Here is a 27,972-nt window from a genome sequence, read left to right on the forward strand (position 1 = left end):
TTCCTCAGAAAGCTTGGAATGGAACCACCATTTGACCCAGCTATCCCACTCCTTGGTCTATACCCAAAGGACTTAAAATCAGCATACTACAGAGATACAGCCACATCAATGTTCATTGCTGCTCAATTCACCATAGCTAGATTGTGGAACCAACCTAGATGCCCTTCAATTGATGAATGGATAAAGAAACTGTGGCATATATATACAATGGAATATTACTCCGCAATGAAGAATGATAAAATTATTCCATTTGCAGACGAATGAATGAAATTGGAGAATATCAAGCTAAGTTAGATAAGTCAATCTCAAAAAACTAAAGGATGAATGATCTCGCTGATAAGCGGATGAGGACATATAATGGGGGTTGGGAGGGTTTAGCATTAGGTTGAGGGTTAGGTTCAGGGTTAGGGATAAGGAGTATGGTAAGAATGAAGGAAAGAAGGACTGTATAGTGGGAAAAGAGGGGTGGGAGGGGTAGGGGGAAGGGAAAAAAATAATGAATCAAACATCATTGCCCTATGTAAACATATGATTACACAAATGGTATGCCTTGACTCCATGTACAAATAGAGAAACAACATGTATCCCATTTGTATACAATAATAATAATAAAAAAAAGTTAAAAAAAGGATACTTAAAAAATAAACATTCTTTAGTTCAAAACAGTTAATAAAAATAAATATTACTTTTGAAGCTAAAAAAAAAAAAAAGAACAGGGAAGAGATTTTTGGATGACATGAATGACTAACCTTGCTGTATGTGGAAGTCAAAATAAAAATTAGGATGAATACTTGGAAGTTTTAAAATTCAGCTAAGAATGAGAAAAAATTTTAATAAATGTTGAAGATATGAAAAACAAAAAAATAATTTTTATTCCCTTTCATTTTGATTTGTGTCTTGTTTTTAATTGGAATTAATTTCTCCTTCAATTGACTATTCTTCTAGTGCAGTTTCTCCCTCTGTTGGTTTTCACTTTCTTTTATCATTTCATTTCATGAACGATTTTATTGAATACATTTTGTACAATAAGATTTCTACCTGATAGGTATAGTGTTTCTGGCTGGCATCCATTTTTTTTTCAGAGCTTGGTATATATAATTTCAAGACCTCCTGAGGGTCTGGTTGAGAAATCATTAATCCAGATTGGTTGTCTTCTAAATGTGATCAGTTAGTATTCTTTGGCAGTCTTTAAAATACTGTCCTCATTCTGTATGTCAGCCATTTTAATAATAATGTGACTTGGCGTGGATCTGTTGCAATTTTGCATATTTGTGGTCCTGTAAGCATCCTGTATGTGATTTTGCTTTTCATTCTTTAGTTTTGGGGAATTTTCTGATATTATAGAATTGAAATGATTGTGCTTTCCCTTGGTTTGAATCTCTAAGCCTTATCTATCCCAATAAATCTTAAATTTGATCTTTTCATGTTCCATATTTCTTGGAAGTTTTATTTGTGGTCGCCTAACACCTTTTCTCCATAGTCAACTTTATTTCCAAGATTATATATTTTGTCTTCATTGCCTGAAACTCTGTCTTCCAAGAGATCTAGTCTGTTCATGATGCTTTCCATTGACTTTTTGCTTTGGTTTATTGATTACCTCATTTTGAGGATTTTTGTGCTTTTTTCAGAATCTCTATCTCTTTGTTGAAGTGATCTTTTACTTCTTGTGATTTCTATTTGATTTTACTCCTTACATCATGCTTTACCTAGCAGATCAGTCTAACTATATATATTCTAAATTCTTTCTCTGATATTTCTTCCACTGTCATGTTAATGGATTTTGTTATTGAAGTATCTTGATTTATTTGGAGTGATTTGTTTCCTTGTTGTTCATGTCATTTATTTGTCTATCCATCTGACAGTATGGATCTGAAATAGTAGAGTTTCTACCCTGTGGACTTGAACCTCACCATAATAACAACAACCAATGCAAACAATACATAGCATTAAACCAAACAGTTCCTGCTATGAAATCTATAATACTAATTATAACAACAAACATAAATGATATGATCAGTAATTGCCCACAGTAAAAACAATAAGTTTGTGAAATGGTTTACAATTTTAAAAGGTGGCCTGGGAGAGAACAGAAGTGATGAGCAATGTGATGAAGATAGAAGTAAAACATTAAAGGAAGAGTTAAAGAGAGAACAATAGAGATTAGCCATTATCAGATGATAAGAAAGAAAGAATCAAGGGAAACAGGTAAGTGTGAGAATGAAATATTTATATAAAGTAAAAATTTTAAAAACTAAAAAAATAATAAAAGGATACGAAAAACTGAAATAAACTAATCAAACATCCTGCTTTGCAAAATAATGATCTATGAAAAATAATTGTTTTCAAAAATACTTGAAATAAGAAATAAAAAAAATATGAGTATGCATAAATGTCCATGAATCATTAAGGTCACAATTAAACAGAGTAAAGAAAAAAAAAGAAAAGTCTTAATGAAAATTAGAGAATTATGTCTGTTGAAGTTCAAAAGATTTCAGTTTCCCTTCTCAGCAATGTTAGGTAGGTTGATTGGGAGTGAAATGTAATCCTATAGGCAGAATTCTGAAGGTGGGATTTAGGCTTAGGTGAGCTTTAGGTTCTTCACTGAATGCCAGTTGGTCTGGAGACATTAAATCAGTGCAACTCCAGGACCCAGCAATTGCTGGTCTGTGATGGAGAACTGCACCCCAGGGATTTTCCCTGGGTTCCATTCATGAGGTGAAGGAGCCAATTCTTATTACATATGTCCCATGTTGACCCTACTTTTCCTGGTCTCAAGTTCAATCTCCAAATTCAGTCTCTCACACCCATGCCCTTTTAATTTCCTGGCAAGATGCATCTCTCCCAGCTGGTCCTGCAAGCAGCCAGATTGAATGTGTAAGTGGTAGTACAAGGTGGGTTTCCATGACTATTTTCCACCTGTATAAACCTCCCTTCATGTTTGATTTTCTCCTGGTCACTTAGGCACACTGTGTGTCATGCAGTGTGGGTTTTTCAGGCCTGTATTTCAGGCCAAATTTGGGGTTGCTGAGAATTGATTCCCTCAGCTGCTGGTCTCCACACCATGTCTGTTGAATGATTGCTTCCTTGTCCTCTGAACACAGCCTGGAGAGAAGGTTGCTTCTTTCCCACACAAGGACATTGTGCAGCATGCCTTTCAGTTTAGTTGGGAAGTATCTTTGATCTCTAAACTCTCTGTACCCAGATATGCCTCAGGCCTCCCAAAAATGTAGGTTCCTTTAATTTCCCTGTCCTTCAACTTTGCTTGCTGGGAGACTACTCTGGTTTGTGACTTCAACCATGACAGCAGCTGTAGCACTGGGGATTTCTTCATTTTATTATATCCAACCTCCTAAGTCCTCAACCTGCATTTAATGCCCAATGTTAAATTCCAATATAATACTCCTCCCTTTTTTTTTGGTTCACCCACCTTGCTGAGATGTTGCCTATTGACTTTCTTTGTTTCATGCCAGAGAGCAACCAAGAAAGTGACCTTTTCTATTCTGCCATCTTGAAACTGCTGTTATTGTATCTTAATAATTTCTGTCAACAGTTTCCAGATCAGTTTCATTTTCATCTAGATTTTCTTTCTTTTTGTTGTCTCTGATTCTTGATGTTTTAAGAACACAAAAATGGTAGTTGTGATTTTTTTCTCTATTACCTCCCATAAATTTCTTTTAAGGTAAGTTTTCCTCCAGGTACTTAATGTATTGTCATTGCCAGAGACCTAGGCCAGATCGAGCAGACTTTGGGAATCCCATTAGATCATATTCAGTTATCTTTCCATTTGGCCAAACAAGAGACAATTGTGGTAAACACAGAAAAGGAATTTCATTCTCAGTGTGGCCACACTGGAAAAAAACAGTGTGAGTCTGTATTCTCAGTCCTGTCTTTGGAGTACTGAGGAGAGCTTAAGGATTTTCAGAGAAGAAATAAAAGTAGAGATTGGAGGTATACAACATTATGCACCATCAAGCATTCTTTTCACACTGTGCTCTGGTGATCATGACCTGAGGACAGGCCACTTAGAGCCTGGGTCCATGCTGCCTGGGGTGTACTTTTGACTCTTGTAACCAGATGTTTATGGATCTTACCTGTTGTTTATGGAATCCAAGGTGAATGCAGGAGAGTATTACTCAGAGAAAGGACAGGTCAGAAAGGCAAGATGGAGTTAGGACAATGACTTATCCTGCTTTAGTCCTGGGCTAGTGATCAGAGACTTCTAGGTGTCAATCTGGTGGTATAGACCAGGGAGTTGTAAAAGTTGGTGGTTGACAATTTGTTTATTATGATGTCCCTACAAATCTTGAAAATATCTTGGTTATTTCTATCTCTGTGCCTTCAGTCTTGAAGACAAAAGATTACCAGTTTTAGCCAAACATTCCTTAAATGATTAACAGGTCTACATGAAGACTTGAGTCTGACCCAAAGATTAAGGTAGCAGAGGATAGACATGTATGAAATTCCAGCAGTCATAGCAAGTTTTTGTCATATTTTTATTTTCCCACTACACTTTTGAATGTCCCAGTGTTTGGTAATTAAAAACAAAAACAAAAACAAAAACTCCCATCAATGCAAAGTCGGGGATTGGATAGCTTCAGTGTTGAATTCTACCAAACATTTACATCAAAATAATATCAGGACTGGGGATGTAGCTTAGTTGATAGAGTGCTTACCTCGCATACACAAGGCCCTGAATTCAATCCCCAACACCAAACACACAAAAAGTAATACCAAGTCTCCTTAACATACTCTAAAAAATAAAAGTGGATGGAATTCTTTCAAAAGTATACTATGAGACCAGCATTACTCTTATACCAAAACCAAATAAGGACACAACAAAAAATAAAACTATAGACTAATATCCTTGATGAACATAGATGTTAAAATTCTTAACAAAAACTAGCAAACCAAATCCATCAGCACATTAAAAAGTTTATTTAGCATGATCAAATGGAATTCATCCTGGAGTGTTATAATGTTTAAGTGTACACAAATCAATAAAGATGATATACCATACCAACAAATTGAGGGACAAAACCCTTATGTCATCTTAATTTATGCAGATAAGGTATTTGATAAAATTCTACATCTCTGCATGATAAAAATGCTGAACAGTTTAGGTATACAAGGAACATATCTTGTACAAAATCCATTTATAATAATCCAGGAGCTGATATGATATTGAATGAGAAAACATTGAAAGCTTTTTCTCTAAGATCTTGAAAAAGATAAGAAAAAGATCTTTATTCTCCACATTTATTCAGTACAGTGCTAGAAATCCTAACATGAGCAGTTAGGAAAGAAAAAGAATTAAAGGGCAATCAAATTGGAAAAGAAGAAATCAAATTATCACTGCTTTCAGATGACATGTTCTTATACATATAAAACTTCCCAAAATGCCACCAAAGAGCTATTGAAACAAATAAATGAATTCAGCAAAGTTGCAGACTACAAAATCAGCATACAAAAATCAGTAACATTGCTATATGTTAGTAGTGAATAATCTAAAATAGAATTCAAGAATTCAATCCCATTTATAGTAGCTACATAAAAGTAAAGTACCTAGGTATTAATTTAACCAAATAGGTAAAATATATCTTTAAAGAACAGTCTCACATTTTTAAATAATTATTTTGTTTATTTATGTTTATAAGGTGCTAAGGAAAAAACCCAGTGTCTCATACCTGGTAGGAAAGTGCTCTGCCACTGAGGTATAGCCCTAGCCCAGGTAAAATACTGTTACAATAGAGATTATAAACAATTGATGAAAGAAATTGAAGAAGACACAAAGCGTTAGAAAGATGTCCTGTCTTCAATGATTATAAGTCAAACTATTTAAAATGTTCATACCACCCAAAGAGATTTACAGACTTAATGCAATGCTTACCAAGATACTAATGATATTCTTCGTAGAACTAAAAAACCCAATTCTAAGTTTTATATAGAAGTTATTTTAAAAAACCCAAATAGACAAAGCAATTTGAGAAAAAATAACAACAACAACAAAAAGCATCATTACATTAACTGACTTCAAAACATAGTACGGAGCTCTAGTAATAACAACACCATGGTGTTTACATGAAAACAGACACATAGATAAAAAATGGAACAGAGAGTTTAGAATAAATTCAAGCATCTACAGATAACTGCTTTCAACAAAAGTATAATGATAATCATTGAAGAAAGAAAAGTCTTTTCCATAAATAATTTTGGGAAAATGAAACATCAACATGCAGAATAGTGAAGCTAGACCTCTGCCTCTCACCAATTACAAGAATCAACTCATGAGGATCAGAATTACAAGGATCAACTCAAAAGTTACACTGGAAACTATCCAAATAGTGGAAGAAACTTACAGAAGAAAACAGAAATTTTTCAGGACATTGGAATGATTCCTTGCTCATTTTGGACAATATGCCCAGGAAATGAGAGCAAAAATAAACAAATGGAATTGTATCAAACTAAAAGGCTTCTGCTCAGCATATGAAATGCCCAACACTGTGCATCAACAACATACAGAATAGAAGAAACTATCCCTATGTATATATCTGACAAGGAGTTGATATTCAGAATATGCAACAAACTCTAAACTCTCTATTGCTAAAAAATGACCCATTTTTAAATGGTCAATAAGCCTAAATAACATTTCTCAAAAGAAGACATGTAAATGGCAAATAGGTACATGAAAAAATGTTCAACATGTCCAATCATCAGTGAAATGCAAATCAAAACTGCAATGAGATGTGACCACACCCATCTCTCACTTGCATGAAACTCAACTCAAAGACTTAGGCACTAGAACAGAGACCCTGTACCTAATTGAAGGAAAAGTAAGCCCAAATCTTTACCATGTTGGCCTAGGATCTGACTTCCCTAACAAGACTCCTAAGTTGAAAGAAGTAAAATCAAGAATCAATAAATGGGATGGTATCAAACTAAAAAGATTCTTCTTAGTAAAGGAAATAATCAATAATGTGAAGAGAGAGTCTACAGAATGGGAGAAAATCTTTACCACATGCACTTCAGATAGATATTTAATCTCCAGCATATATAAAGAACTCAAAAAATTAACAACAACAAAAAAAACCCAAATAACCCTGTCAATAAATGGGCTACAGAACAGAACAGACATTTCACAGAAGAAGAAATACAGTCAACAAATATATGAAAAAATGTTCAGCATCTGTAGCAATTAGAGAAATACAAATCAAAACTACTCTAAGATTTCATCTCACTCCCATCAGAATGGGAATTATCAAGAATACAAGCAATAACAAACATTGGTGAGGATATGGGGGAAGAGGTACATTCATACATTGCTGGTGGGACTGCAAATTGGTGTAAATATTATGGAAAGCAATATGGAAATTACTAAGAAAACTTGGAATGGAACCACCATTTGACCTAGTTATCCCACTCCTTGGTTAACACCCAAGGGCTTAAAATTAGCATACTACAGTGAAACAGTCACCTCAATGTTTGTAGCAGCTCAACTCACATAGCTAAACTATGGAACCAACCTAGGTGACCTTCAACAGGTGAATGGATAAAGAAAATGTGGGATATATACACAATGGAATAAGACTCAGGTTTAAAGAAGAATGATATTATGACATTTGCCAGTAAATGAATGGAGCTGGTGAATATCCTGCTAAGTGAAATAAAATAATTCCAAAAAACTAAAGGTCAAATGTTTTGTCACATATGCATATGCTAATTCACAATAAGGGGAAGTGTGTTAGGAAAGAACTGAGTTACTTTAATTAGATAGATGGGAGTGAGGAGAGGGGTTAGGAGGACAGTGAAATGAATTTGGCATTATTACCCTATGTACATATATGACTACATGGATGGTGGGATTCTAAACCATATACAACCAGAAGAATGAGATATTATATTCTATTTATATATGATGTGTCAGAGTGCATTCCACTGTCTTCTATAACTAATTGGAACAAATAAAACAAGACTATAAAAATATATCAAGTGCTCACAAGGATGTGAAGAAAGGATAACATTTGCACACTGTTGTGGGGAATGTAGATTAGTACAGCCATGAAGGAAAACAGATTCCTCAAAAAGTTAAAAATAGAACAACCATAAGATCCAGCAATCCCACTACTGGGTAGTATTTCTGAACATTGAAATCAATATATAGAAGAGAAATCTGCACTCCATGTTCATTGCAGCAGTATTCCCAACAGCCAAGAAATGGAAACAACCTAAGGATCCATCAACTGATGAATGGATTATAAAAAGGTGATATATATATATATGCAATAGAATACCATTCAGTTATAAAAAAACAAATAAAATTTGTCATCAGTGACAAGCTGGAAAGAACTGGAGATCATTGAGTTAAGTGAGCTATGTCAGACACAGAAAGATGAGTATCACATGATCTCACTTAAAAGTTGGTTTCATAGAAGGTGAGAGTACAATAGTGGTTACCAAAGCCTTGGCAAATGGGGAAAGGCTCACCAATGTGAACTAAGTTACAGTTTGTCAGAGCAATAATCTTAGGGGTGCAACTGCACAATATGATAGCCATCAAATCAATTATTTACTGTACATGATAGAAAGCTAGAAGGAATTTAGAAAGATTTTGTCATAGAGAAATAATCAGTTTTTGACAAGCTAAATATGTTTAACTTGATCTAAATTTATGCACTACATGTCTGTCTCAAACATAACATGGTACTCCATTTATATGTATGATGTTTATGTTTTTGTGGACCACTTCAAAATTTAAAATTTTCTAAATAACTTATGAAAAATATTTATCATGGGATATCATGTACCCATGTCTGGGATTCCATATCTTGGACACAGGAGCCTGACCTGGACACAGAACAATGATAACATCACCAACAGGGTAGTGTCACCTGAGACATACCTAGAACACAATACAATTCAATGAATGTTTCAACTCCTACTATGTACATGTCTGATATAAGACACAGAGAGTTGTTACATGACAATAGTAAAACAGGGAGCAAACCAGTAGAAAGTACTAGTAAAACTAGTATGGAAGTAGTAAAATAACAGGGAACATCTACAAAGGGTAAATCAGTCTTAAAAAATAGTTTTAAGAAATTCAAGATACTAATTAATTCAGTCCTTATGACTTTATGAGGATTTCATGATTTTCATCATTATTATTATCATTTCCAGGAGTAAAGGAAAGTTAAACAACAGACCAAGGGCAGTTACAGGTGATAGAGTCAGCAAGTAGTAAATTAGCTCACACACTTCATCATTGCCCTCTACAAAGGTGGTGACCTAGTTGAAGCAGTGGGTTCTAAAATCACAGGACAATGACTATTACTCAGGGATCCTCTAAAGGTGACTCACACAAAAACAGATGAGAAACATCTAGACCCTTTCTCAAGACTCTAGAAATTTGGAGATCTAGATTTTAAAAATTACAGCTCCCACCCTAAACCTGCTGAAGTCAAATCCTGTGAAAAAGATCAAATAGAATTCTTTCCTTTGCCACACTTAACAGCAGAAAGAATTGAATATGGGATGGAAAAATACTAGGAGCTCAATTGTACCATAGTCCTGGCAGCTCCCAAGGGGTGCTTCCAAGTTTAAACTGAACAGCAGAGGAGGGGAGATTCCAAAGAAGGTGGAATAGGTCAGCCCACAGCTTGGACTCTGGAGACACATTCTCCAAGAAATCTTCTCCATCCTTCCTTCTGGGAAAGATTACTGTTGGGAGCCACTATATACCCTCTGGGCCTCACTGGAAAAGTGTCAATGAGTCCCAGCAATTACTGCCCTGACCTGAATGCAAACCCAAGAGAGTCATGTTTCAGGAGAATTATAACCTGGTTACTGATTCTCAATCTTCTCTATGCTAATACCTACCCAGCTTCCTTGAAGGGAAAACTAGACTCCTCAAACTTCATCCTGAACAACTCTTTCTGCCCAATCTGCTCCATGGGTAGAAACTAGGGTCACCTCTTTCTAAACCATCCTGGTCCTATCTTTAGCACCTCCCACACAGAGGACAAGAATGCTGCCCACTAGCATTCCTGGTCCCCAGGAGGAATGCTAGCAGATGCTAGACCAGCTGCAAACTTCCCACTTGTGGAAAAGCAGTGAATACTGCAGGGACAGGACACTTCTTAACAGCATCTAAGCTGACTCCACAGGTGAGGACTGTGGACTTTAGATAGAGTGTTTATGACAGCAACATCAAGCAATACAGCACCACCATCTGCACCACATCCATTCCCTCCCTTGACCCTGACAAGGTAAGTTGAATTATGATGTCATTTCATCATATGTCATTTATTAGGTTAAATAAGTGGCCAAATTCACACTGAGAGCAGTTAAACCAGGGCACAAACCTCAGCCTGATGTCAGATCCTAAAATTCCCAGGATGTGATAAAATAGTATCCTTCCCACTCACCTCACTTCTCTAAGGTTTCTGTTCATGAACAAAGAACCAGGAAGAAGTGGTTAGGACAGTTATCTCAGTCTTAGGTCCTATCTGTCTCTAGGGGTCATACTCTGTGTGGCATGTGCTGTATGTCTACATACTCACACACTGCCTGGTCTTAGACAGGAGACACCATCCACTCCCTCACTCATTTGTGCCTGTGAATGGGCCCTTCACAAAGTCATGGTGTTGCCTTGTCAAAGCACTCATGAAAATCTAAAGCACTTGAAAGATGCCTCCTCATTCATCTCTGTTGTTCCCTGAAAACAAGGGGAAGCACTTGACCTCCTCTGTCCCTAAAAAATTTTCCTTGGCACCATCACACTTGTGTGACTGACTTCTCAAAGAACAAACATATTCCAGGAAGTGGATACCAGTGGTCAGCAGAGTTTGAGACTCTGACTTTCTTCCAGTGACTTCAAGGCTCTGCCTCTGCCTGTAGCATTGATGTGGATGCATCTTCTGCTCCTCTCACTGGTGGCCTAAGGGTCTTTTCATCTCTTTCTCGCATGGTTTTCATAGAAAACCTCTCTCTCTGTGACCACACTCTAATATCACACTTTGGTTCTTCATTCTGAAGTTTCTGTGCTCAAAAACCTCTCTCCTCTGGTTCCCGGTTGCTTTAGTTCCAGCATTGATTATACCAACTATTTCTCCTATCTGGTGCCACTCTTTCTTACATTATTAGGCTCTTTTTATTTCTTATTGCTGTGAAGTCATCCCTACACTGGATTATTAATCAAAATGTTTCTGACTTCATTGATCATTTAATGTACATGCTTAAATACACACGTTTACACTGAATCAACCAGAAAGTGTTTGTGGAACCCACAACCTCTCTACTAATTCTTAGGACCTAATAAATAAAATTCTTTCATTGGATCAAAATCCTCTACAAAATAAAACCCAAACTTCTTTCTAGGCTGATTTCTTTCCACTTCTGGCCTGTCCTGTACCCTGTGCTCCTGATAAATATGCATAAAATATTTTTCCCCCTGGAGTTATCCTCCAATCTCTGAACTTTTGTCCTTGAGGTTATCTCCATGATAAGAAGCTTAGACTTCATCTATGAATTGATAAGTAAAGAGTGTGTGGTTCTAAAGAAAGAAAATCAATATTGCCTGCAAATTACAAATACATTTTTCAGTCCAGTAAACTAGCATCTCTAAAACAAGCTTGGTTCTGAGAGAAAGAACAGAGACAAGAAAAAGAGCAGTTGCTAGAAAGAGTAACAAGAGTGAGGACAATTCATTGAATGACTGAAGAGACTACCATGTTTCCCAGGGTATGGGAGAGAGTTGGTGTTGAGGTAGATATCAGAAAGAAAAAATACAGGTGCTGAAGAAAAGGATGGAGCACACTAACTGAGAAAACAGAAAAGAATACAAATCCAATCTGACTTGGTACATATTCACTTTCTTGACTATTCAGAAGGGAGGTAGCTCTGTGGAAATGATGTAGAGTGAAACTCTTGAGTATTTTACAATACATGAACCAGTTGGGTGAGGAGGAGCACTAGACAAATAAATAACATCAATAAGACATTGTTCAAAACTGCCTCTGCTTGACCCACTTGCTATTTATCCTTTAACCTGAATCTTTCTTCAATTGAAATTATCTCACACAGAATGGTATATGGTCCCTGGATCCCTCTCCTATTGTGAATAACCCCCCCCTTTTATTTTAAGCATCTTCACAAAAAGTCCAATCTTTGTCCCCTGCCTTAGGTGAGACATAGACTTGAGCCACCAGCTCTGTGGCCACATTCTGAATCAAATTCCAAACATGTGAGATATTTATTTTTGAATTGAAATTTTAAATTATGATACTGTCAAAATATCAGCACAGCACAGAGAAAAATGCAACAAAATCTTACCATGTAGATTGAGGAAATAAAATGTTAATTCAGATCTGCTCCAATTTTTAAAAGATAAATAAATATTACAGATACACTTGAAATGTCCTTGTTCCCATCCAAAAATCTTTCTGACTCCAACTCCAGATAACCACTATTCTGGGGTTGATAGGACAACAGAATATTCAGGACTTAAACTTCTGCTACATAACAGGTGTATTATTTTAGGTAAAAATTTACCTGTATTTTCTGTTGTGTCATGATTCTTCCAGTAATTTGCTTTTCCCCACTGCATTATTTGTCTGATTTATCCTTGTGAACTTGTTCAAAAATTAATTCAAATTCATTATTAAGAATGTAGCACAATTTCCTTATCCATTCCTCCTCAAATGGTTGATTTCTGTTTTCCTATGTGACAATACACATCCCCATGCATGACTTATTGAGGCCATGTGCTAGGGTTTCACTGGGGGCTAATGAGGAAGCGAAATTGCTGGGTGGAAGGTATATGAATCCCAGTTTTCCCAGGTATGGGCTCATTGTTTGTCAAGTGCTGATACTGATTTCTGTATTTCTTTCCAACATTCAAAATTATCTGTTTTTTTATTTTACCTTCTACACTCCATGATTAAGATGTGCAATTAAATTTTGCTTTCTATTTATTTATTTTTCATTGATTTAATGACTACACCAATTCCCTGTTTTTCACTCACACACACAAGTCTGTTGCCCCTTATTTCCTGCTCTGTTTGGGTTCTTCTGTTATTAGTGTGCAGGATTCTGTTTTCTGACTGTTAAGCTTTTGAGTAATATGTGTGCAGTGCCATTCCTTTATCCAACTCATGGTTTGTCTTTTCCTTTTCCTTATTCACACAAAGATTTTTAAGTAGTCAAGTTTACAATATTTTTCTTATGTTTTGTGTATTTGTGTCTGCTTTAAGATGTCAATTCTAACCCTGACATTCTACACATAATTTGCTCTAAATTTTTCAAGTTTTGCATTTTACAATGACTCTGTAAACAATTATTTTTCTGATTATTTTTTATATCTAGGTAACAAGCTTTTCTATGACACTTTGCTAGTCAGTCAATCCTTTCCTCATCTATTTTTGCCCCAACCTGTGTCTTATCACAACTTGCAATAAATACCTGCTTGCAGGCTCTGCAGGCTGTTGTATCAGTCATCAGTCATTTGTCAGTCTCTATGCCAGTACAAGGCCTTGTTTGAATAACCACAGGAAACAATTATTGTACCTGGGAAAATTCGTTCATCCTTATTGACCTTTCTCAAATTGTCTTTAGTTTGGGTCAGATTAAGTAAGAGTCCATGTAAGTATCCAGGAGTATTCTGGAAAAGGAGAACTAGAGATACAGGCTCATACCCACCCCCACAATGTGACTCCATCAACCTGTTCAGCATCCTCCATATTTGCATACATTTGGCACAAGAGAGAGTGGAAGAAGTCCAGCACTGGAACATGTAAGTGGATTGGTCAGAACTCGGTCACATGACCAAATCTCAACACAAGGGATCCTGGGAAATATAGTTTACTTGTGCTCAAGGTGAAGTGAACAGCATGGATTTGGACCATTAGCTAGTAATCTGTCATAGATAGTAGCTTTAGACTGCAAGATGGGTCAAGGAGGAACCTGTGGTGGATCAATGAAGGGAGAACAAATATTTCATATAGAAGAGTAAGATAGTCTAAGTTTAAGCACTGAGATATTAAGCAAAGTGATTAAGATGTGTAATCACTATTTTAAATGAAAATACAACAGACAGATATACAGATAACAGATAATTTGAGTGATTTTGATTTGAACATCCTTCATGTGGGGGATTTACTAAAGAAATACTAAGGGAAAGCTTATTGATATATGCAATAAATAGTACTCCAAAATTATCAAAATGGAGGAGTCAAAAATAAACAATGTATGTTTTCTTCTCCCCAATATCTTCTGGATGTGCAGCATACAGGTTTTGGCAAATGCTGGCAAGAGAAAATACCAGGCTTGCCAAAAGAGACCTGAGAGTTTATTGAGCAGTAGTTGTAGCTACTGTGGAGTTGCATGAGTCACCACAATAAATAAGAAAGAAGAAAAAGAGAAGGATGGAAAGAAAGTCATGATGATTATATATATTTGAAGGCTTGTCAGATATTAAACCTTTTAAAGGATATGACTGAAGTCTACTTTCAAAATGGGAACCCTGGAGTAGAAAATTCACTGGGTTTAAATTAGTAAAACCTAAACCCAGTGACCTTTGTGGTTTACAATCTCCCGATGCTAGTGTACACACACATTACCTAATGGGGTCTGGGATCACTATTTGATCAGCAGAACAATTCCACATATCCAGGCCAGTCCATCTACAAACAGATCCTTTGCCCTGGAGAACTTAGTCAAAACTCCAAAAGCTCTCTGTTCTTTATAATATATAATGAAATCAGTGTGTGATGCCGGCTTGTCCATTAAATTATCAGATACTTGAGAGCAGGGACTATGCCTTATATACTGAATGAATGAATAAATGAACGAATGAATGAAGTGTATTTGTCACATATTTATGATTTTTCCATAAGGTCTAACAAAGACTCTAGACCAAGGAATATAAAATTTAATTATGAAATGATTGAGTTCTGGGTGTTTATGGTGTGCTGATAGGGAAGATGAGCACTTCTGATTCACACATTACTCACTTCTCAGATATGAGAGTCTAGGGTGAATGTCAATTAGTCTGAGAGACAAATAGGTATGTTTCTCTAGAGTTTGAGTATCTCTGGATTTTATAAATACAGGTGTAGAGGGAGCTGATCACTTGGATCAGAAGTGTTGCATAGGGAAGATCATAATGCACCATAATGGCACTATTAATTCTGGACTCTTTTCACCTTTCATGTTGAAGGAGCCATGAGGGAAGAAAACCAGTCTTCTACCGGGGAATTCATCCTCTTGGGAGTCACGGTTCAGCAGCAGCAGGAGGATTTCTTCTTTGTCCTTTTCCTGTTCATTTACCCCATCACTGTAGTGGGAAACTTATTCATCATCCTTGCCATTCTCTCTGACAGTCGCCTCCACAATCCCATGTATTTCCTCCTTGCCAATCTCTCCCTTGTTGACATCTTCTTCTCCACTGTAACCATCCCAAAAATGTTGGCCAACCATCTTCTGGGCAGCAAAGTCATCTCTTTTGGGGGATGCCTGACACAGATGTATTTCATGATAGCCTTGGGTAACACAGACAGTTACATGCTGGCAGCAATGGCATATGATCGAGCCATGGCCATCAGCCGCCCTCTTCATTATACTACCATCATTAGCCCGCAGTCTTGCATCCTGCTGGTGGTTGCATCGTGGGTGATTGGAAATGCCAATGCCCTTCCTCACACTCTGCTCACAGCTAGTCTGTCCTTCTGTGGCAGCAAGGAAGTGGCCAACTTCTACTGTGACATTTCCCCTTTGCTCAAGCTGTCCTGTTCTGACATACATTTTAATGTGAAGATGATGTACCTAGGGGTTGGTATTTTCTCGGTGCCATTACTGTGCATCATTATCTCCTATGTTCATGTTTTTTCCACAGTCCTTCAGGTTCCATCCACGCGGAGTATACGAAAAGCCTTCTCCACCTGTGGCTCTCACCTCACAGTTGTTTCTTTGTACTATGGGACAGTTATGGGCATGTATTTCCGACCCCTGACCAGTTACAGCCTAAAGGATGCTGTGATAACTGTGATGTACATGGCAGTGACCCCAATGCTAAATCCTTTCATCTACAGTCTGAGAAACCGAGACATGAAGGCTGCTCTGAAGAAACTCTTCCACAGTAGAAGCTCTTCATAAGCAATGTAAAATCATGTACTGGATTTCATGCTCACCACTGGGAGGAACTTGGAATTCCAGCTCCAATGTCATCTCCTATAAGAAGCTGCCTCTGAGCTTTACAGCTAGAAATTCCTGGTCTCCAAAATATTATAACCTAAGTGAAACAATTTATGGAAATTATCATTTGACCACATTTCTCTTCTGTTGGCAAATCAGCAGCCCAAGCTTTTGGGTTCATGTCGCCCATATGCAACTGACTAACAGAATAAAGTTGGAAAAAATTTGAGCCTAGGGTTCTACATCTACATATTGAAACAATAATATTTGCCCTGCTGGTGTCAAAGAGAGTGGTCACAATAGCTCATGTTTTGAAGACTACAAGTCAGCATTTTTATTTGATTTATGCTTAATCCTGCCTACTAGGTTTTCAAACCTCTGAGGGCAGTAGCTGCATTCACACGAGTGTCTTCACAGTTGTGGTCATATAAAGTACATTAAGTAAACACTGGCAGAGGTGTAATGAGTCAATGATAATAATCTCTGATATGCAATCTGATAATGATTATAGATAACCAGAGTTGACATGATTTATCCATCCTTAAAATCTTTAAGGAATTTGGAACTATAGTTATGTGCTTCTTTCATATTGATTAAAGTAGACATCTCTTAAGATCATAGAGTTCCCCTTAAAATTTTGCTAAAATAACAGTAATGTAGATTTTTCATGGTTTAAAGTAATAATGATTTGGATTTAATAAATAAAATCAAAAGCTGGTATTCATTCTAAGACAAAATAAAGCTACAATTATCAAACTCTTATGTGCCATATAATGAATAAAGAATTAAGAGCAATGTTGATAACTGTGGGACTGTTTTATCCTGTGTGGCCAAGGGAAGGAAAGGCCATGATTCTGGCCACTAATTCTTATTATGCACAGGGAGATGTTAGAGTTGTTAATTGTTCTATTTGTTGGGAATGGAAGTCCTAAGGAGCATCCCACACATTCTTCCAGACAGTCCTCTTTGTTCTCCATCAGATGGCAGCAATGTGATGCTCTTGGTCATTGGGGCCAATCACCCTCACCAACAGAAAACTTTTCTTCTGAGTGGCCAACAGAGACATGCTACAATTTGGTTTAATCTTACCAACAGAATATTAAGTTTATACATTTATTGATCACCTGTATATCTTCTTCTGTAAAGTGTCTGCCCAGTTCCTTAGCCCATTTATTGATTGGGTTCTTTGTATTTTTGGTGTAAAGTTTTTTAAGTTCTTCATAAACTTTGGAGATTAGTGCTCTGTCTGAAGTGTGTGTGGAAAAGATTTTCTCTCCCTGTGTAGGCTTTCTTTTCACATTATTGATTGTTTCCTTTGCTGAGAAAAAGCTTTTCAGTTTGAATCTATCCCATTTATTGATTCTTGCTTTTATTTCTTGTACTATGGGGGTCTTGTTAAGGAAGTCTGGTCCTAAGTCAACGTGATGGAGATTCAAGCCTACTTTTTCTTCTATTTGGTGAAGGGTCTCAGTTCTAATTCCTAGATCATTGATCGAATTTGAGTTGAGTTTTGTACATTGCAAGAGATAGGAGTTTAACAGGTGATCAACAAATATATGTAAAAGTGCTTATTATCCCTAGTAATTAGAGAAAGGCAAATTAAAGCCACCCTAAGAGTTCATCTAACTCCAATTAGAATGGCTATTATCAAGAACACAAGTAATAATAATAGTTGGCATGGATTTGGGGTAAAACGCATACTCATACTTTACTGATGGAGTTCCAAATCAGTACAGCCACTCTGGAAAGCAGTATGGAGATTTCTCAGAAAACTTGGAATGGACCCACGATTTGACCCAGTTATCCTACTCCTTGGATTATACCCAAAGGACTTATAATAAGCATACTACAGTGATGCAGCCACATTAATATTCATTGCAGCTAAATTCACAATAGCTAGATTGTGGAACCAACAGAGATGCCCTTCAATTGATGAATGGATAAAGAAATTGTGGTATATATACACAATGGGATATTACTCAGCCATAAAGAAAAATAAAATTGTGGCATTTGCTGGTAAATGGATGAAGTTGGAAAATATCATGCTAAGTGAAATAGGCCAAGCCCAAAAAACCAAAAGTCAAATGTTTTCTCTGTAAGTGAATGATGATACATAATGAGGGAGGATAGTGGGGGGAGGAGAGAAAAATGAAGGAACTTTGGATGGTGTAGAGGAAAATGGGCAGGAGTTGGTCAGGGAAGGAAAGATAGTAGAATGAAACAGACAGTATTATCCTATGTATATGTATGATTACATGAATGGTGTGACTCTACACTGTGTACAACCATAGAAGTAAAAAGTTGTACCCAATTTGTGTACCATGAATCAAAATGCAGTTTGTAATAATAAAAGAAATATAAAATATAAAAAAAATTAAATTTAAAAAGTGCAAATTCCCAACCATTATTATTGATACCCTTTTAATAAGGCTGTAAACAACAAAAACAACTAAAAATATATTATTTCAAAAATATACAGACGTGCCATAAAAGTGCATTAAAAACAAATGACCACATGACTCAGATAAGAGGAAATTCAAGAGGGGATAGTTGTGGAATGAAACTAGGGGTTCCATGTGGTTAGATGTAAAATAAGACCACACTCCTAATTTTCAGGTTTAGTGGTAAGTTCCAGAGTGTTCATCAAATTATGATAGATAGAAATATGATAGATAGATAAAAGCTTTGCATGGAACAATGATGCTTGTCTCTCAGCAAGTATTGGGTGAGACAGAAAAGTAAGGAAAGAGGGAGAAGTGAAGGAGATAGGAGTTTAATCAGATATTTCTAAAAGTAATCTGGAAGATTTCAAAATAGTTTTGTGTCATAGATGAAATAGCTCTCTTTACAGACAAAAGTCATATATTTGAAACATGAAATGAATTATTCCATGTCTTTCATTTAGAAAGGTGCAGGATGTAGAATCAACCATAGCATTTGGTCATGAAGAGAATGACATCTTGTCATTATTAACAGTATGGATAGACCTAAAGGACATTATATTAAGTGAAATAATTCAGGCACAAACAGACAAACACCACATGGTCTCCCTCATATGTAGAATGAAAATATAAACTAATGTTCTAGATGCAGAGATAATGTGGAAATGGAAACAATGGAATGTAGTCATTTCTGTGATAGCAGCAAGGACACAGACGTCAGGGTTTTGAGGTTGAACCACTGACAGTAAAAGGATGTCTTTAATGGTAATAGTAAATAAGAGAGCAATTTAAGTCAAATTAGTTCCATCTGGATGTGTTTTTAAGGCTCACTGTGACTCTCATTGAAGTATTGAATTAAATAGTAGAAAGAAGACTTAAAGCTTTGGAGCAAAAATTTAACAAAGCATGGATCAGAGTGGAGTTGATAGGTTATGAAAATGCATGCTGGATGGGGGAGAGGCTCATTAATGGGTACTGAGCTGCAGTTGGACGGAAGGAGAACTCCCGGTGAGCTATTGCACATGAGGGTGATTATAGATCATAAATATTAGTGTACATTTCAAAAAGCTAGAAGAAAGAATTTTGAATTTTTATCAAAAAGAAATGATAAACATCTATGACTTTACTAAATTCATTTGTTGGTTTCAACAGTTTTTTGGTGGAATGTTCAGGTTTTTCTATGTATAAGATCATGTCATATGCAACAGGGAAAATTTATCTTCTTTTCCAGTTTGGATGGTCTTTACTTCTTTCTCTTGCCCGACTCTGGCCAAGAATTTCAGTGTTATGTTCAGTAGGAGTACTGAAAGAGAACATCTGGGATTATTCCAGTCCTTAGAAGATAACTTTCAGCTTCACCACACATAGCACAATGTTATACTTGCCTTTATTGTGATGAGGCATGTCCCTTTTATACCTAACTTGCTGAAATATTTTATCATGAAGGAATGTTGAATTTTATGAAGGTTATTAAGGATATCGGTCTGTAGTTTTCTTTTTATTATTATAATTATTAACATATTACTTATTCAAGATAATGGGTTGTGATTTTTTTTAGTTACATATAACATGTTCTGATGATATTCAGTCCCCAGTTTACTTTCACACACCTTTTGACCCCTAGATTCTGCCTATGATAGAAAATATCCTTTACTGATCTGAGTCTAGTTTATTTCATTTAATATGATGATCTCAAATTCCACTCATTTTCCAGTTAATGACATGATTTATTTTTTCTTTATGGATGCATAATATTCTGTTGTGTATATATCACATTTTTTTTTAATTCAATAATGCACTGATGGGTACTTTGGTGATACCATGGCTTGGTAATTGTGTATAGTGCCATGAATATGCTGACTGATTCCTTCTGGTATGTACTCTGGAGTGGTATAGCTGTATCATACAGTTGTTCTACTTTTAGCTTTTAGAAGAACCTCCATACTATTTTCCAGACTGGTCATACCAATTCCCACCACCAGTGTATAAGTGTTCTTTTTTCCCTGAATAATCACTATCATATCTTATTTTTATTTTATTTATTACAAAATAGTCATTCTGATGGGTGGAATGGAATCTCAATGTAGTTTTGATGTTCATTTCCCTGATGGCTAAAGATATTGAACACTTTTTCATGTGTCTATTTGCCACCTGTATACTTCTTTTGAGAAGTGTCTGTTTGGCTCATCTGCCCATTTTTTATTGGATTACTTGTTCCTTGCTATTATATTATCTGAGTTCTTTATATATTCTGGATATTGATCCTCTGTCAGATGCATAACTGGCAAAGATTTTCTCCTGTTTTATAGGCTGCCTCTTCACCCTGTTAATTGTTTTCCTATACTGGGCAGAATTTTAACCATTTCTTCTAGGTTTTCAAATTTGTTCTATTATTCATAATATTTTCTAATGATCCTTTTTATTTTTGTGCTATCAGTTATAATGTCTCCTTATTCATTTCTTATTTTATGTATTTCAGTTTTCTCTCTCTTCTTTTCCCCCTTGGTTAGCCTGGCTGAAGCTTTGGCAATTTCATCTTAAAAAAAAGAAAAAAGTAAAAAACCTGTTTCACTCTGATCTTTTGTATTTTTTTAATTCTCCATTTTCTTTATTTCAATTCTGATTCTCTTTTTTCCTTCTCTTAATTTGGAGTTTGATTTGTTATTCATTTTCTAGTTCTTGAACAATGAATTATTTTTACCTGAGTAAGGCAGTTATGAATGTAAACCATACTAGATATTGAGTGATATGAATAAATTAGTGTTAAATTTTGGGGAGAGATAATGGCCTATTGGTTATTTCCTTAAGAAACATATGAATACATACATCTTTCCTTAAGAGTTTTTTGTTTTATAGATATACATAGAAATTTACCAAAGATGTAATAGGATATATAGAATTTGCTTCAAAGTAATCTAAAGGGATAGGGGATGAGGAGAAAATTATAGATAAAACAAGCAAGTCTGGATATGAGACAGTGACTATTAAAAGAGGTGACAGTTATTTAAATTGACTTCATATTGGCTGACTTTTTAAAAAATTTAACTTAACATAATATTGATGGTTCGATGTGCTAATTTGGGGGTTATTTTTTCAAATATATAACATTCAAAATAATATGTAATGCATACATTATATAATATATACTGTATCAAAATATAACATAGACATAGACAAATAACAGTTTTTAAAGAGTAGAAAATGTATTCAATATTAAATTAATAAGAACAGATATTACACCACAAGAAAATATCACCTTACATCTGCTGGAATAACCATTATCAAAGAAATAAAAGACAAGTATTGGCAAGGATAGCAAGGGGGTGATGTGAAGGAACATGAAGGTGCCCTTGCAGTAACAGTGGCTAGAAGGAAATGCAGGTTAACTTCTGGAGTGCTAGCTGTGTGTCTTTCTTCTGAGTACCCATGACTCTGGTTTTTTAAAATTCCTCCTTCACTTTCCATCTTCATTAAAACATAAGCATCATTGTTGTTCAGTCTATGTCTGATACAGTATCTGGAGTTCCTACATGCTTTCCTGTGTTGGTTCTTTCTTTTAGAAGCTTATTTCCTCATATGTCTACTAATCTTTGTTTATGTGTTAGATATTATGCTTAAAATATTGAGAGAAATAATTTGAAGTCTAAAGGACATCGTTTTCCTCCAAACATGATTTTTTTTTAGTTGTTTTTACTTAGTATTTGAAATCATCTTGATCCAAGATGAATGTCTGAGATTTTCCAGATCTCTAGTGACTTAAAGCTGGGTTTTGGAATGTGTGGATTCTTCTTTATTTTACATTTACCTTTACTCCTGGGGCAACCTTTAGGACTGCTGCACAGTAATAATTTGTTTACTTTTTGTAAACAAGATTCATTTCCCAAGATCTTTGCCTCTAGATATCAACCTTGGTACAATTATCCCTTTTCATCTCAAGAAGGTCCCTTGGGATTGCCTCCCAAAGGCCTCTCCAAAACTGATAAATGGACCTTGTTCAGTCTTTTCTTCATGAAACTGGAATCCAAGCATTAGTTCTTGAATATCCCAGACCAATTAGGGCATAAAGAGCCTTAAATTTTCTCTCCCTTACTATAGGGACTGAAGACCCAGGGAACAATTTCCTTCTCCTCATCTTTAGCCAAAAGCAAAAGTCATTTAGTCCTATTCAGAAAATTATGCATTACAGTCATTTATGCTCTGACTTTTTATTGTCTATAAGAGAAAAATGGAAGCAGCTGAACCAGAGAAATCCAAAAACCTTACAGAACAGTGGATAATGTCAGTGATTAAGTTCTCAGGCTTGCATTCTCCTCCCTTGCCCTCTCCTCTCCCTCCCTTGTCTTTTTCTCCCTCTCACCTCTGTCTTTCACACATTATATAATCTAACCTCTTAGTGTTTCAAGGTAACATAACAGTCCTTTAAATCTTTTAAGTGCTCTTTGGTTTTCAAATCACCACCTGCCCTGCTGCCTGTGATTGCCACTGCCTGCAGGAATGGCTCCGCAGGTGAGGTGAGGGAGTTCAGGAGGTTGAGTTCCAGTAAAGCTCACTCAGCTGAGAGTGGAGGAGCGCCAGCACCTGCTGCAAACTTGGAGCCCTTTTCCATATCGCCCTGCAATCCCTCCTCTCACACCTGAGCCACATAATAGAGGGGTTTGTGCCTCCAAGGACCATCTGACCACACCAAGGTCCAGAACCTACTGACTCTTACAGATTCAGAGAATTGTTTCCTAAGTGTGGAATTAAAACTGCAAGGACTTGCTTCTCAGAATAGTGCCAGACTTTAAGTGAAAAGGACAGGAGATCAGCATTTTGTTTGGAATCATCACAGATGATTCTGATACTCAGTAATATATGGAAGACTGTTGTATCAAGCACCAGGAAGCAGAGGCATCCATTCTTCTGAAGGTTCTCTGGCTTTTCCAGTCTTGTCCTCTGCCTTCTATTCTCCCTCTTGTCATGCAGATGTCCCAGAGGGTCTGAATTCCAGGAGGCATACTGGAATATTTGTGGTTTCTGCTGGAGTCTAAGGAGATAGCTTATCCCTTTCTCCATGATAGAAACAGACTTGGTGGCTCAGGGTAGCAAAGACAGGTCACTGTGGGACTTGAAAGTTCCCCTTTTCATTCGAAAATTCTTTTGTTGTTATTGTCATATAATTTTGGGTTTGGTTTTGGTTGTTTGTGGCACTGGAGATTGAGCCTAGGGCATTTGCACTTGGTGAGCTATACTCCCGTTCCTTCTGTTGAAATTCTTTTGATTGTTTGTTTGTTTTGTCATTGTTGTTTTTCCAGTACTGGGAATTGAACTCAGGGACTCTCTATCACAAAGATTCATCCCCAGTCCTTTTTATTTTTTGAGAGAGAGCCTTGCTAAGTCACTGAATCTGGCCTTGAATTTGCAATCCTCCTGTCCCATAGTAGCCAGGATTGCAACCATGCACCCTCAGGCCCAGCAACTCTTTCTTCTTTCTAAGTGGCAAACAGCCTCCTTTTTGCTGGCCACAAGTTTCTGGGTTTTCTCCTTCCTCCAGGTGGTGGGCTAACACCAGGCAACACACAGCGTGGAACTCCTAGTCATGAAACTCATCCTGCCATCATGTCACACCGTGATGTTGGGCAGATCCTCAGCCCAAAGCTTCACTTACCCAGTGCAAGAAATAATGCACTCATTTATGTTATAGAACCACAGGAGGACTAAATGAGTAACAGATAAAAGTCAGGATACACAGTCTCCAGAAGGGCTTATTCTAGTTTCCACACAAATGCCAAAGGACCACCATATCATTACTGAATAATTTGATTTCTTATTGTATAATGAGACCCTGGTCATCACCTCCTTGCACTGAAAGCTGTAATCAGCTCTGAAACAACCTCTCAGCCCACAGGCTCCAGCTGCCTGTGTGTGTGCCCTCTCTGATGGGAAATTCACTCCCTCCCCAGCATCCTGTGCTTTCTCAGCACTCAAGTCCTCTGGATCACAGCCTCACTTATCTTTCTAACTCTTTCATACCCTCATTCCTGACCTGGATAACTCAACACCTTTGGACAGTGAGCACAGGATGATGAGTTCCCACACTCTCCTCTCTCCTGCGCAGTTGTACCTCAGGGCCTGACACAAATGTGTGGTTACCTAAATATCCTGGGCCATTCCTGGCAGTCACAGGGTGGGCTGAAGTTGCTCCTGTCTGAAAAGGGGGCAGAAGCAAGTCTAGGATGGAGAGAAGATACTGGAAAGGACTGGAAAATATCAGAAATTTGAGAAATTGGTCAAGAATAGGATTCCCTCAGTCATCCCTATGGACAGCCCCTCCAATTTACAATAAGTCTTTAATGTTCAAAATGTATTTCCACATACATCATTTCTTCACAATCTGGTTGAGGCAAGCATTATTACTCTCACTTAACATGTGCCAGAGTAGTGAAGATATGGAATTTTAAGTCTGAAGGGGGGACAGCCAAATCCTAACTTTATTAGTTACTCATTAACCTTCTGAACCTCATTCACCTGATCTTTAAAATGGGATAAGAGTTCTCTTTCAGACTAAATAAATCTGTGTACGTAGTATTTAACTGTATCTATAGCACTTGACCCATTATCTAGCCAAATAAAGGATACCAATTTGCTCAGAAAATGCTTGTATGTATTCAACTAGGATTTGAACTCAAACTTCTGACTCAAAATCTTCTACAGGAGACATCTTTGTGTTTATCCTACTTGAAGTTTTTGAGCTTCCAATATATGTACGTGAGTGTTTTTCCATAAATTGGGGGAGTTTTTGGCCATTCTTCCTTTGAATATTTTTTATCCTTCCTCTCTTTCTTGATACTCCTATCAGATGTATTTGTGTACCTACTGGTGTACCACATTTTTCTGAGTTCTTGTTCATTTTCATTTATTTACCTTTTGTGGTTTGTATAATTTATATCAACCGACTGTTACAGTACCTGCAGGTTTGATTACACGTGGCTGCCGCCATTTTGAGACAACAGCCAGGTCCCATAGGACCCCTGACCCGACTGACTGAGCCCCGTCTCCAGGATCCCTCAGCCCGACTGATCACTCCCTGCCTCTGGGGCTCTCACATCAACTGACTGCTCCCTGCCGCCAAGACCCCCAGACCAAATGACTGCGCCCTATCACCGGGACCCCAGACCGACTGATTGCACCCTGCCTCCAGGATCCACAACCACACCAAAACACACCAGACCTCCAGGTCCCCTGCCGGACCAACTGCATCCCGTCTCCAGGACCTCCAGCTGACCACATCCACCCCTGAGCTGCAACTCTCCATTTGCCAACACATTTGGAAGCCAGAGTGGCCATCTTGGATAATCCTGGAAGCCGTAGCTCAGATCTTTGGGTGGGGCAAATTCCATCCTGCCACGCCTGCTGGAGGCTTGAAGCTCATTGTCAGGTACCTCTCATGCATCAGGCTACTGAACACTGGAAGGTTTCATTACTATATGACTGTTATACTATAGATTTTCTTTTTCTCCTTTTAAAAAAAACTTAAGTTTTTATTTCTTTACTTTTCTTGCTTCTTTTCCTTTTGTTTACCTGTTCCCTCAGAGTTTCTTTCTTCCTTTTTTGCATGCTAACATCCGATTTCTTTTGATTACACTCTCACCCTTTCTATTTTCTAGAACTTCTGTATATTCTTTTCTTATCCCATTAACAGCCACATTCTACATCCCTCTGCATCCTCTTTGTCCTCCATTAGAAACTGCAGACCTTATTGCAAACCTGTTTGTTTTACTGAAGATAATATTTGAATTCATTTTGTTTATTATGACAATTTTGTTATTGTCCCAATAGGGGCTATTTGGTATAGAATTGCATAGTGTCTGATTTGGGCACTGCTAATATTGATCTCTCCTTAAAGAAAGGGTTTTGGAAACCTATAGGGCCACTATAAGCCTATAGGAAATCTGCAATACCCCAGATTTGCACTGCTAGAGGGGAAGATACGTGAACAACATGAAAAAACAAGGGAAGAAAATGATCCAAACAAATCTAGATTCTATAGTAATAGAATCCAATGACAGTATGTTAGAAGAAATGTCAGAAAAGGACTTCAAATTATACATGATTAAGATGATTCGCGAAGCAAAGGATGAGATAAGAGAGCAAATGCAGGCAATGAATGATAATACCAATAAGCTGAAAGAGCACTTACAGGAAGCAAAAGATCATTTCAACAAAGAGATAGAGGTTCTAAAAAAAAAAAAAAAAAACAAACAGAAATCCTTGAAATGAAGGAGACAATAAACCAAATAAAAAACTCAATGGAAAGCATCACCAACAGACGAGACCACTTGGAAGACAGAACCTCACACAATGAAGACAAAATATTTAATCTTGAAAATAAAGTTGCCCAAACAGAGAAGATGGTAAGAAATCATGAAAAGAATCTCCAAGAACAATGGGACATCATGAAAAGACCAAATTTAAGAATTATTGGGATTGAGGAAGGCACAGAGATACAAACCAAAGGAATAAACAACCTATTCAATGAAATAATATCAGAAAATTTCCCAAACCTGAAGAATGAAATGGAAAATCAAATACAAGAGGCTTACAGAACACCAAATACAGATTCACAACAGATCCACACCAAGGCACATTATAATGAAAATGCCTAACATTCAAAATAAAGATAGGATTTTGAAGACTGCGAGAGAAAAGCATCAGATTATAGGGGGAGACCAATACGGATAGCAACCGACTTCTCAACCCAGACTCTAAAAGCTAGAAGGGCCTGGAACAACATATTTCAAGCTCTGAAAGAACATGGTTGCCAACCAAGAATCCTATACCCAGCAAAACTAACCTTCAATTTGAAGATGAAATAAAATCCTTCCATGATAAACAAAAGTTAAAAGAATTTACAAATAGAAGACTGCACTACAGAATGTTCTCAACAAAATATTCCATGAGGAGGAAATGAAAAAAAACAATGGAGGTCAGCAAAGGGAGGAACTACCTTAGAGAAAAACCACTCAAAGTAGAAACCAAGCCAACTTAAAAACTAAAAATAAGCCAAATGACTGGGAATACAAATCATTTCTCAATAATAACCCAGAATGTTAATGGCCTAAAATCATCAACAAAAGACATAGATTAGTAGAATGGATTAAAAAGAAAGACCCCAAAAATGCTGCCTGCAAGAGACTCATCTCATAGAAAAAGACATTCACAGACTAAATGTGAAAGGATGGGAAGAAACCTACCATGCACATGGACTCAGTAAAAAAGCGGGGGTTTCCATCCTTATATCAGATAAAGTGGACTTCAAGCTAAAGTTAGTCAGAAGGGATAAAGAAGGACATTTCATACTGCTTAA

At 36.8% G+C, this 27,972-nt stretch overlaps 1 protein-coding gene across 1 annotated transcript; it reads left to right on the plus strand.

The window, feature by feature from the left end:
- Nucleotides 1-15,216: 15,216 nt before the first annotated feature.
- LOC124981014 (olfactory receptor 1A1) lies at nt 15,217-16,146 on the plus strand. The gene has a single exon (XM_047547170.1). The coding sequence runs from the start codon at nt 15,217-15,219 to the stop codon at nt 16,144-16,146; it is 930 nt and encodes a 309-aa protein (XP_047403126.1).
- Nucleotides 16,147-27,972: the final 11,826 nt, after the last annotated feature.

This window comes from Sciurus carolinensis, chromosome 3, assembly GCF_902686445.1.
Source record: "Sciurus carolinensis chromosome 3, mSciCar1.2, whole genome shotgun sequence".
NCBI lineage: Eukaryota > Metazoa > Chordata > Mammalia > Rodentia > Sciuridae > Sciurus > Sciurus carolinensis.

What these genes read in the sequence shown, in the direction of transcription:
- LOC124981014 (XM_047547170.1), top strand. Translation starts at nt 15,217, where the DNA reads ATGAGGGAAGAAAACCAGTCTTCTACCGGGGAATTCATCCTCTTGGGA.